General features: G+C 36.6%; 1 protein-coding gene across 2 annotated transcripts in view; it reads right to left on the reverse strand.

Moving 5' to 3' along the window:
* Window positions 1–12141, reverse strand: part of GABRG3 (gamma-aminobutyric acid type A receptor subunit gamma3) — a 311180-nt gene that overhangs the window by 148420 nt on the left and 150619 nt on the right. The window contains exons 1-3 of one of the 2 annotated variants that reach the window (XM_033053093.1): window positions 7004–7022; window positions 6404–6624; window positions 4034–4116 (exon numbers count right to left, since the gene is read on the reverse strand). In XM_033053093.1, coding sequence (XP_032908984.1) covers window positions 4034–4116; window positions 6404–6558 — 238 coding nt within the window. In that variant the 5' untranslated portion in view covers window positions 6559–6624; window positions 7004–7022. Of the gene's footprint in view, window positions 1–4033; window positions 4117–6403; window positions 6625–7003; window positions 7023–12141 lie in introns of those variants that run through there. The other variant, XM_033053092.1, reaches the window with a different exon arrangement.

Below are 12141 nucleotides of genomic sequence, written 5' to 3' on the forward strand. Positions count from 1 at the left end.
ATGCAGCTAACACAGATTCCCACCATAAACCTCCTTGGACACAATTAAAAACTCAGTTGACCAGACGCTCAAAACAAGGTTTAATGGGTTTTTCAGCTTCATTGTGGCATGGCTTTCACATACTGTCACCTGAAGAAATGTCAAGTTAATCTTGAGCATGTGTATGGGGAGAGGAGGTGAAGGTTTCTGCTGGTCTGAAAAAAAACGAAGACCTCAAACAATTAACTCTTACACAGCTTTTGGGTACAAACATTATCACATTATTTTGCAGCATGCATAGTACTCCCAAATTAAGAAAATCCAGAACATTCAACAGTCTCACCAGCGACTGAGAAAGGAAAATTAAAACCATGTAAGCTAGCTAGAAAACAGTCATATGATAATTCTAATGCTGAAGAGTTCTTTCAAGTAGCTTATCCATACAGCCCCTTTTTCCTGCTCTTTAATCTGTTATGTTCTTATCCTTTAGAATAAAAAAAAAAGTAGTGGCCATTGCTACAAAGTGATCTTGTTATGCTTGATAGCTCCCAATGCATTGCTGTTCTAGTGCTTTGTTCAAATGCTTTTGAGTTGTCATAACATTTGAGCACTCACAGTTTCCTATCGAAGGAGTTTCACAATTAATGTGCTTAACTTTTCATTCCCTTTGCTTTTCAAAAAGCAAAGCCTGGCTTTTGTTGCTTGTGTCTTATTTATTTGTTCTTGCACTGACATCATCCTTCAGACAGAACACCTCCTCTTCCTTCCAGAAGTTTATGTGAATCCTAACTATCTCAATAAACTAAATTTTATGGCAGTATCCTGAGAATGTTTCCAAAATCCTCTAATCAATGCTGAATAGAGATAACCAAGACAGTTTAATGTGCTATTTGAATGCCAAAAGCAGCACAGCAGCCTCCCTTGGCTCAGGAGGATAAATTAATCCAAATGAGGAATGACAGTGATAGAATATTTTTACGTAGCTGCATATAGTACTTTAAAACCATACGAAGAAAGAGTGATCATATAGAGCAAAATCTATCCAAGATTGCTCCACTTGCTATCATGTCACAGCATTGATTCTTTCTTCACATTTACAGGGAAGTGCACATTCATACCATGCCTTGTTGTAGCTCGTTAGTGAGAAATCCTGCCTGGCACATGTGGTTGATTAAACCAATCTGGTGCAGGGAACAGACACAAGCTGTCACATAGCACAGCAGCCCTGCATTATGTTACTGGGATCAACTCTTCACTTAAGCACTGAGGGCACACAAGTGCACATAATTTCACATAAGTGCTGAGTGCATATCTACATAGGAACAGCAACTACAGACACACACTGACCACAGGTGAATCATCTCATCCTGTCAACCCCACATACAAAACCTGCACAGTTTAAAGAACTTCAGATTATTTCAATACTTTATACTATAAAAGAAACTAGAGAGCTCCAGGTACTTTTTCTTGAACACGATTCTCCATGGGAAGGGGTAGGTATGTTTTGGTGACTACTATTAGCACACTGAGATGGGTCCATTTTATAAGCTGATGTTTTCTCCTTATTCATCCTGGCAACCAGATGAAGCAAAGCTCAGTATTCCCACTGAGGGAACACCAACTGTCCCCAGGGTAACAGCAGGGTTAGGGTGCAAATTAGGTGGCACTAGAGGAAATATTCTGCACAAAATTTAAGATGAGTTTCATATTTTTGAAATATCAAGGGAAATTTGTATAAAAAGTCAGAAATTTCAAATATTAAACTTTATCTGTGTGTAGAGGTGTGGAGAATATTCCCTGAAACTTGCGTTTCTTTGTGCCTGCCTACAGTGGAAACTACAAAGATTTTTCTGTATGCTGAGGAACAAACAGAAGGGATGAAGGGGGAAGCAGAACTGAGCTGTGAATGCTACAAAGATTTTTATTTTATTCAAAGACATACATCTTGAAATCCCTAATCAGCTTTTCCCTTCAGAAACTTGTCATAGAAGGCAGTAATAAATCATTCAGGCATTCAGTCAGTCATTCACTTCATGAGCCCCACTGGGTGCCATCTAGCTAGAGACTGCTATGATTGTACACAAGACTGAAAATACAAGTGAGTTATGTAACAGACTAATCATACAGGAGATGTCCTGTATGATGTTAATAGTGGTGCTAAAACCGTTCAAGGAAAAAAAATGTAATTCAGTATGAATCTAAAGAAATAAACCCTTGTTGTCAACATGACCAAAAATGCTGACAAAACTATAAAACACTTTTTTAACATTCCTCTACAGGATCCTCCATCTGCAAGAAACTACAAAGAACACACACAGAAACTGCAACACATCCACATTTTGCTTTATCCTTTGTAATCTCCATCCCCATAGACAGTAATATGTCTGATGGCAATAGATGTACATTCCAAAGTCAGAAGTGTTATGAGCTAATAGATCAAAATCAGGAGGAACATTTGCAATATGAAATGTATTTGGAACTTTGCCATGGAGCAGAGCCTGCTGAAGTCCTGACTGATATCCCCTCTCTTTCAGTAGAGCATAACTTACTTGCATTTAGCTACTGCCTAGCTATTAGGGAATGCAAGGTTTGAAGTGACTTCCTGTTTGAGTTCACTTTTTTTGGATATTGCTATCATAAGACCACTCTAATTTATGTGGTTTAATTAGTATCTTTGGACTTAAAGTACATTTTAGTAGGTTTTCTTAAATCTCTGGAATTTGATTTTAAGGTCACAAACCTTTCCAGTACTTCAACAAAACAACAGCAGGTTGTCACAAAAGCAGTTTCATGTAGTAACTAAAGATAGCTGAAGTGCCTAGAGTTCAGTGACAAGCGTTTGTGAGCAGGAAAGCTCCCTCAGGAGCTATCTGCCTCTTATTCTGTTGAATATGCATATATTACACACACCCAAATTAAACACACAGCTGTATATTTCTGCCCAGATTCACTTACACATATTTTAAAAATGGCAACATAGTGATAAAATTTTGGAGGAAAGGGAGATATTTATATGAAAGATTTAAAAAAAAAAAAAAATTCCTGTATGAAAAGATAAATACACCCTGGATCAGAAATTCAAATCTGTTTTGTGATTGTGGATCACCGTTTCTACAATATTTATAAATAGAAATACATACTATCATAATAGCATATTTATTATGAAAATATTCAATAGTGTTATTCTTCTATCACTTTAAAAGGGATTAGGGAAATAATCTTGTTTCTAAATGGATAAACAAAATTATAAATTTTCCTTTCACTTTCTGAAGAACACATATTCTGAGTCCTATAGATTGTCAAGATTAAAATCTTTAGTGGAGATCCTTTAAAAATGTTTTTAAAACCTTTGCACTGTGTGTTTTGGATTATAAAACCGTGCAGGTATTCCCATGAACAGACAGCTCTCAATGTTTTTCCAATGAATCAGCATGAAGATAACTTCTCAGAGCAATATTGGACCTCAGAATTAACTCACCTGACTTTTGTTTTCCATGCATTTCCCCATATATTTGTTTTGTCTGTTAGGAAGGTTTTGAATATGCCAGCAACACAACATTGGGACTGCTGGACAAGCTGAGCAATAAAAGGAAAGTGGGATTTACAGTAGCTGCACCATTTACTTTTACTATGAAACAGAGAGGCATTACCAGGCTATGTGCTATGAACTCAGATGTTCAGAGATTGTTGGGCATGTCCCCATGCTGTGCACCTCTACCAGAAAACTGTAGTTTCAATTCTCATTTGCAATGTCAATGTGATTGTATAAATTAATATTTCACAGACTGGTAAGAATATCTGCTGGTAAGAATATCAGCTATAAAGGCTGGTTCCAACCAAAAAAAACAAGAGTAAATCTGCAGGAGACTTCATGTCGTAAGTCCATTGATCAGCAGTGCAAGAGAGGAGAACAAAAATTCCCCAAATATTTGAGCAAACCTAAACTTCTTGTACTAGTTATGGAACAACTGACCAACCTGACAGAAGCCAGAATTAAACTCATGCCTCTGCACACAAGTCATAGACAAGAATAAGGCATCAAAGCAGCACTTACAGCTGGAGAAAATCAGAGGACATGAGTGTTCATCCATGGGGAAGTTGTGCAGCTGCAGCTGGCACTCAGCATTGATGGTAAGCCTGTGAAGAAACCAAGGGTCTGTTACTATATGCCAGTACAGGGAACAGCCAGAGGAGAGGCAGGGCAACATCAAACATCACGCAGGAACACTTTGATATCCATAAGTGAGGTCTGAAAGGAAAGAACCATATTTGCAGATGTTTAGTTATTTAAGCCTGATACAAAACAATTATAATTGTTTTAAATAATTTCAGACATATCATCAAGACTTTCTGGATCCCAGGAAATCTGTGCATATATGTTTATTTAGACAATTCATCATGGAGGACTCTGATATGAAAACAACTGTTCTTTACAAAAATAACAAGAAATGGGGCTCGTGTGGAATGCAACTCCACAAAATTAGAACTTCAAAGCAAAACTTATAAAAATATCCTCCATGTATACTTACAGCGTGAACTTAAAATTCTTTCAATTTCTTCATGATACCTCTCCAAAACTTAATAAATGTCTATATGCCATTCTATATTGTACAGATGCAACAAAGGGATCAGCAGGAACATCTTCATTCCTACTTGAAAGCCGGCTTTACATGACATCCCTAACACAAAGTATACTACGAACACAGCCAATTTTAAAATTACTAATAAAAATCAATAATCTTTAGTCTAACAGCTTACAAAGTGAATGCACTTACTCAGAGAAATTGAATTAAGTGCTAGTTTATTGTACAGTCTTTTTAAAAAGTACTGCATAGTTTCGTGACAGAATTCATGCATGTGGGCTATGTGAGTTTTTCCTTTTGGAGACTTGGTAAAAAGATTTAAAACTCTTTGGTGAAAGGTTTGTGGATGGTGCAGAGAAAAAAAAATCTTTCTTGGAAAATGCTACCTGTGAGGAATTTAATAGCCTTATTGCATTGACACTAGAAGAGGACTTGCAGTGTGGCAGCAGGAGGGCATTCACACCCTAAAAAGGGCAGGGAAGAAGATGGAGAGGTATGGAGCATGACTGAACCCTGTACACTTTCTCCTGTACACGTAACAGTCAGCAACACCTGACAGCACCAGGGCATACATTAGCTACCTCTTCCATGTCATCCCAATTCTGACCCTTAGGTCAGATAAATTTGGTTTGAATTACACAATGATCATTCTAACAGCTTTTCCTGTGTAAAAAGGAGGTCGATCTGAGTGATCAAAAAGAACTCAAAACATCTTTCACAAACTAGAAACACTCATTCCAGTGGGTCAAGTATTGACTTACTTACTTACCTAAAGCTGGTTTAGACAAATTTTGTAGTCCATTTGACAAACAGTTTCTTTAGGGAGAGGTATGTAAGATTAACTACTATGAGGTACGTACTTGGTCTGAAATATCAAAACAGAACTTATTGGAAAAAAACCCAACAAAGCACCTAACAAAAATCTCTTCAGAAAAAAAACCAATAACTCAATCAAGAAAATATTGGAGCTGACACTTTAATCTCCAAACTCTTTAGCTAAAGGCAACTGAAATAAACAAGAGCTCTTCACAGTAGAGCAAGCCCATGAAGGAAAGGGCACTAAAAATATCAACAGCTTTTCCAGATGTTTATTTCCTTTCTTATTGTTTGCCAAGGACTTCGTATCGGAGCCCAACAGCAGTTGCAAGCATGATCAGCCCTCTCAGGTGCACCGAGAGGGCTGAACACAATCACAGAAGAAAATGTAGCGTGAAAGGCAAGTCTCTAAAACAGTTTCCCTTGTGGAACATGGCTTATGGCAAAACTCCCTTGTGAAAAACTCATCTCTTCCACAAGTAAACACATATTTTGATTTCCACAGGCTTTTTAAAATGCAAATATATACAGCATTTCTAATACCATATAGTTGATTTTATCACAAAGATTAGAAAACTGTAAAAGCCTTTCCTCCAGCAATTCACCCTTGTGATGAGATGTGACAGACTATCTTTCAGCATGACTTATTTGAAAAATCAAGTATTGGCATTAGCATGAATCAAAAAATGCTTTATCCAGCCCTGCATCTAACTCCGATCAAAAAGACTTTTGACAGGTTTTATGGGACTACATGTTCCCGTTTTTATTACAAGCACTAAAAAGCCCAGCTTGCACAATTTAGACAGACTTATTTCCTATTTCTCAAGGTTTCTTTCTTAGAAAGACAAGACTTTTTTTTTTAAACCTAGCAGTACTTACGCCTGAGTAATTAAATATTTGTAAAGCATGGCCATGTTCACATCAGGAAGATAACAGCAGAGGGGAGCAAAGATATTGTTGAAAATGAGGATTTCTACACCAGAGGTGGGAGCAGCTTCCAGCCCTGCAACTTGCCAAGTGCTCACCTGAGGGTATACAGGATCTTGCCATCATTCCATATGCGGAGGAGCTGATTGGGGGTGGTGATCCAGTGAGCCTCTGCTGTCTTTGAGTTACGAAATATCGTGTCTGGGATCCAGATCAAGCCAACCATGTTGCTGTTCAGAGTCAGTATTTTCATGGTGCTGTTGAAGCGAAGACGGCTGTCTGTCCACGTCTGGGCAAAAAATATATCAATTTGATATTCCTGCAAAAAAGCATGATACATCAGTTGGAATAAGTTTCACACTTCTCACTATTTGGTGTTTGATTAGGTCTGTTCTGATGTAGATCAACAGGGTATGTTCTGGCCAATGGACCTATGTTTTCTTTTTCTACTGCCTTAGGAATTATTTTTCCATTTTTTCACCCTTTTATATCTAGCTGCTAAATGAAACATGCCAAACATCTCACTTCCATTGGTCCTGTGCTGTAACAATTTCAGTATCAGCACATTCTTTTTCATTGTCTCTGAAAAGTCACAGCTAGAAGGTATAATTTACAGAGGCTTCTTCATCATAGGACTGATAAGAGACGTGAAAGATGAACAGGAAAAACACACATAAGTTAGAGAATGATAAATTCACCTGATTATAGCAATGCTTTTTAGGGAAGAGGTTGTGTAAATTCAATAAATTAATCTTTCCATTTGCTACCAATTGTTCAGCCACTCTTTCTCAGGCCACACTGCAACAGAATAAAAAGGCAAGTTTGTACTCCTTTACAGATATCTCATGTACCCTGATGCTAAGAGCTGAACATTCATCCCTGAATATGCTAATACCTAATTTACATGAAATTTGTCCTTCTGTTTACTCCGTGTTTTACTACTCTGTTTCTGTAGGTAAGCCATCATTGTACATATAAATGCAGAAATTAAAGTGCACATGGACAGACAAAATTATATAGGTGAACATATGAACACACTGGTTTATGCATTTAAGACCCCATGGAAAAAATTGTATTTTAATTTTGTATTTTAATTGTGAATTCAAGCCACTGGAGGCAGGAAAAGGTCATGCTTTATTTGCTTGTGTTCCTCTTCCTCTTTTCATAGACTGAAAAATGAAAAATAGACTGCTCTATTTTTGAACCTCAGGAAAGCAGCCATCTGAGTCTGTCATGCATTACCCTCCCAATACCACAGGGTTGGCTGTGACAGGGATGATGTTTGCTGATGTGGCACAAAGTGTATGCTCTACAACAGAGGCTAATACAGGGCTTGGGAATAATCCAAAGGAAAACATTTCTTTAGGACCCCTGGTAGATGCACTCCTGGTATAACTGAACAAAGGATAACTACGGCTATGTGTAAAGTCTGGTATGTCTTTGACAACTGAATTTGCTTTTACTTAATGTCTTTCTGTCTATTGTTTCAATACAGTAGTATTGTTTTGTTTTGTTTTCTTTTCTTTATAAACAGTTAGTAGAGCTTGCAGTCTGAATTGAGGACAGTGCTTTTGCTAAGAGCCACCTGTTTCTCCTGTGCTATTACATTTTTGGCAGGCCATTCCTTCAAAGCTGATGTTATAACACCAGGAAACCTAATTCACTGGCACTGTAATCCAAGTCCAAAACACATTCAGGGCCTCACATCTCTAGATGGTAAATGATCAAAAGGTGCATAAGTGGGGCTAGCATGTATCTAAACACCAGGCAGTAGATCACCTCAAGAATTAAAGCCTAGCCACCAAAGGCATTAAGGACCACTTTCCTTCACAGCTTATCTCAGTACTATTTCTCGTTGTATTATTATCTTTATTTTTGCAGGGAAGATGACAGATTTGAATCTGAAGAGACTTTTCTGAAGAATATAATGTAATGCACACAGTGTACCTCTGTTATTCAGAAAGAACATCCTTAATGCACCGGGTTTTAGGTGCCAGAGCACTGATCTTCTTTCTTTAAGTCAATAGACCTTTGAAGGTCTAGTGACAAGTGTTTGGCACATTCAGCTTCTCTAGAGAGGAATATGCGAGACATGTCTATGGGTTTCTCCAAATGCTGAGTGAGTAGAGTTGCTTTTCCTAGCCCACATGTGAGAATCTATATTTATAGAACCAAAGACCGTTTGTATACAGCTGGCTAATGACAGTGCTGTTTTTTCACAGGACAAGTTTTTGCATGATATTCATATTTAAGCTTATTTTATAAGAATGCTTCATTTTGACTAAATTTAGGAGTAACCATAATTATTTTCTAGTATATCATGCATATTTAATGATTTTTAGGATTCAAGATATTCAGGATTTCTACCCTGCCAAAAGAAAAGAAAACCCCTGAGCTCCTTAATACATTACCCTGAGAAGGTGCTGCAGCTAAATCTGAGCAAAGTGAGCCACAGGAGCAGTATAAATGTAACATTGTGGTTTCTGTTCCAGTAAGCTACTCTGGCTAAGTGGATTACATTAGCCTAGAAACAGGGTCATGCTAACACCACTGCCCAACTCCTGTTGTGCATCTTCGTTATTTATTACTGTAACAAGAATGTGCCATCAGTGATCATTATTCAAAATACCTGTACAATGGGCCACTCCATTCGTCTTAACAAAAATATTTCAAGTCAAATTAAATGGTTGCCAGATCTTCTGAGTTAATTAGTTCTGAAAAAAACTGCATTTGTCTTTTGGCAAACTGAGATGATAAAAAACAAAGCAACATTTTTAAAAGAAAAGTCATTAAAGTTGGGTGAAGTTAGTTGCATTGACTTTTTAAAAACTTTAACCCTCTTTATTTTAAAGTATTTACGGTACTCAGTCAGAATGCACAAATTACAAAACCTAAATTTTCCGAGTAAAAATAAATACACATTTCCATTATATATCTAAATTTAAATTCTCAGCATCAATCCCTTTTATAAGTGAATGTTATATCAGTAGATCCTTTACATTAATCTTTGAAATTTCTTCAGTTTTCACCAAGCAAGTAATGGGTATGATATTTATATAGTCACTCTACCATGAAGGAACAGAAGTCACTTTTGAAACTGGCACTCAGTTCTCACTTCTAAAGGTTCTAAGTCTATGTGCATTTCAGAAAATTACCCCTATCTTCACTGACAATAGATACTCCATTACAGAGAAGCCAACAGCTCCCATACCCTGTTTTGCACAGAGCTGGTACACAGCACACAGCATCCATCAAGAAACTGCCGGAAGAAAGGTTTGATGTTGGTTTTACAGGTATGTCAATATCAAATGGCATAAGAAGTAATACTCTTCCTTTGCCAGCTTTACCTGCCATTTGAGATCTTTGCCATATGTAGCAATTACACTTAAAGAGTTCAGGCAGGACATCAGGTTCCAGTGATGTGATGCCTCACATGAAGCAACATTTTAGAATGCCAACAATATTCTTTATGTTCTCTTCTACCACTGCACCAGAAATTTTGTTAATACCCTTCCAATTCTTTTTTTTGTTGGTGGCGGTTTTTTGTTGTTTGTCGTCATTTAGGTTTTTGTTTGTTTGTTTTTTGGTTTTTTTGTCAGCAGCTATTGGCTACTACAATGAACACAGGAAGAAGTGAAAACCAGCAAAATTTTAAACAAGATTCTTTCCCAGCAGCAAAAAAGGTAAAACACGTTCTACGTGAAATATTGAGGTTGTGTACAGTAAAGTGTTCTGTCACTAAGTTTTCTTGTCTTAATGGCACCTGGTTTGCCATGCTACCTAAACACACCCAAGATTCTCCTACTTTTACCACATATTCACACAGTGCCTGGATACATTAACCGAACCTGCACTCCAGAGCAGCCAAACTGCAAAAGGCATTCTCCTTGAGAAGGGACAATCCTAACAGGAGAAATAGGTCTACATGTTCACATCAAGAGAAATTCTAGAGGAATCTTATTTCCTTCGGTACATAAACATACTTCTGAGATAATATTAAATTTCAATGATGAGAAATTAATTTTAAATCTAAAGGATTGATAGAAGTGTAATTTATTATCAGTTTTAATAGATTTAATTTTGTTTGGTTTTAAAAGTAAATTCATGAACCATGCTACATCTTAAATTCCCCACTCTTAAAAACTTCACTGAAGTGAAAACTCTTTGAGGATTCCGCAGTCTGTTCAAACCTGATTACATAAGGACATTTTTTATTAAAAAGTAAAAATTTTAGGAAATTTCCAAAAATATGAGCAGGTTTCCTAGCTGAAGACTCCTAACATATACAAATACTCAGCTGATTCTATAACCACACAACTTCAGACCTTTTAGAAAATACTAGATTATTGATATTTTTTACTCTTTCTGGAAAAAGTAATTTTTCCCAGTAAAACTAAATCAGTTTCTTTGTATTTTGTTTGATTGTATGAAAATATAAGGCCTCATATAAGGCAGCTACAGTGTATCTTTGTGTGAAATGTCATTTTTTTTCTTTATAACTCCTCGATGTTGCAAAGCTATTTATGACCAAAGAATTTCTCGTTGGTACTTTTTTGCAAATTAACCGTAAATGAATGCATTATCTTATATATTTCATCAAGTAAAGAGACAGATTGTTCTGCTTGTAAGACTTTTGCTTGCAAGAAACACTCATTATCATCTGAAAATTATGAGACATTGTGTCACTGAAAACCTCTATATCGCCTCCTATGAGGTTACATTTGAGAACAGGATTGTAAATTGACACCTGAAAATGCTCACACAGCTCCCAAAAGTAACTCCTAAAACCAAGAAAATTTTATGGTTCTTTTACCTGCACAGTATGCAACTTATCATCTCATGTAGAACATTTCTTCCCATTCAAATTTTATAAGTTCTCCTTTAAATCTGAAACATTGGCTGAAAGAAATGACTGAATGTGATGAGGAAAATTAGATGGTATTGTTCTGTTATATAGTTAAGTAGAGAACAAGAAACTAAAGACAATTTTACCTTCTTAATTTTCACTGATTTGTGGACAGGAGCTATAATGCAGATTTAGCAATAGCATTACCTGCAAATAGCTGCACATAGTCAAAGTTCCAACTACTTAATTTTACCCTTTTTTATTTCACATTTTCAAATATTCCTAATATGGTTTCATTAGTGCTTTGAAAATAATCAAGAGTCAGCACTGAACTATTTGCCCTTCAACTGTGTAGGAATGATTAATGACTGGGAACACCTTGAAAATGCCATTGTCTAAGTCATCTGTAGTCACAGAGAAAAATACAAGCTTTTTAACCAAGTCTTCAATTGTTTTCTCAGTCAAAAGAGTAGCTAACCCATTGTTGGTAATACATGGAGCTTTTCTCCTATCAAAATGTCTCATTTTAATTCTGAAAAATATGATTTAACAGGCTGTCACAAGTGATGGATGTGAATTACTAAGGATAATAGTGTGGTATTCCTTTGTTTCTTCTACTGCAACCTTCTCATTTTCTGCATTTTCAAAATTCTTCATGGCAACAACAACAATGTCGAATCCTGGCCTTAGGAAAATGCAAGAACTTGCATGATACTTTTCAGGTTTTTGCTATTGCCTACTAGACAACTTTTGTTTTTTCCCTTTTTGAACGTACATCTTGATTGGTGAAAGAGTGAGACTGCAAATGATTAAAGCTGTTACTGGCATTTGTGTGAGGCTGGTACTTAATCAACTGGAAATAGCTACATAATTAGAGTCCAGTTTATATTACAATAATTCTGTGTCCTGCGACATCACTTGTATTACATGCCAGCACACTACAAACACTGTCTGCAGAAGCTTGGAACTAGTCTAATAGACTGCCTAAGG

This window comes from Catharus ustulatus, chromosome 2, assembly GCF_009819885.2.
Source record: "Catharus ustulatus isolate bCatUst1 chromosome 2, bCatUst1.pri.v2, whole genome shotgun sequence".
Taxonomy (NCBI): Eukaryota; Metazoa; Chordata; class Aves; order Passeriformes; family Turdidae; genus Catharus; species Catharus ustulatus.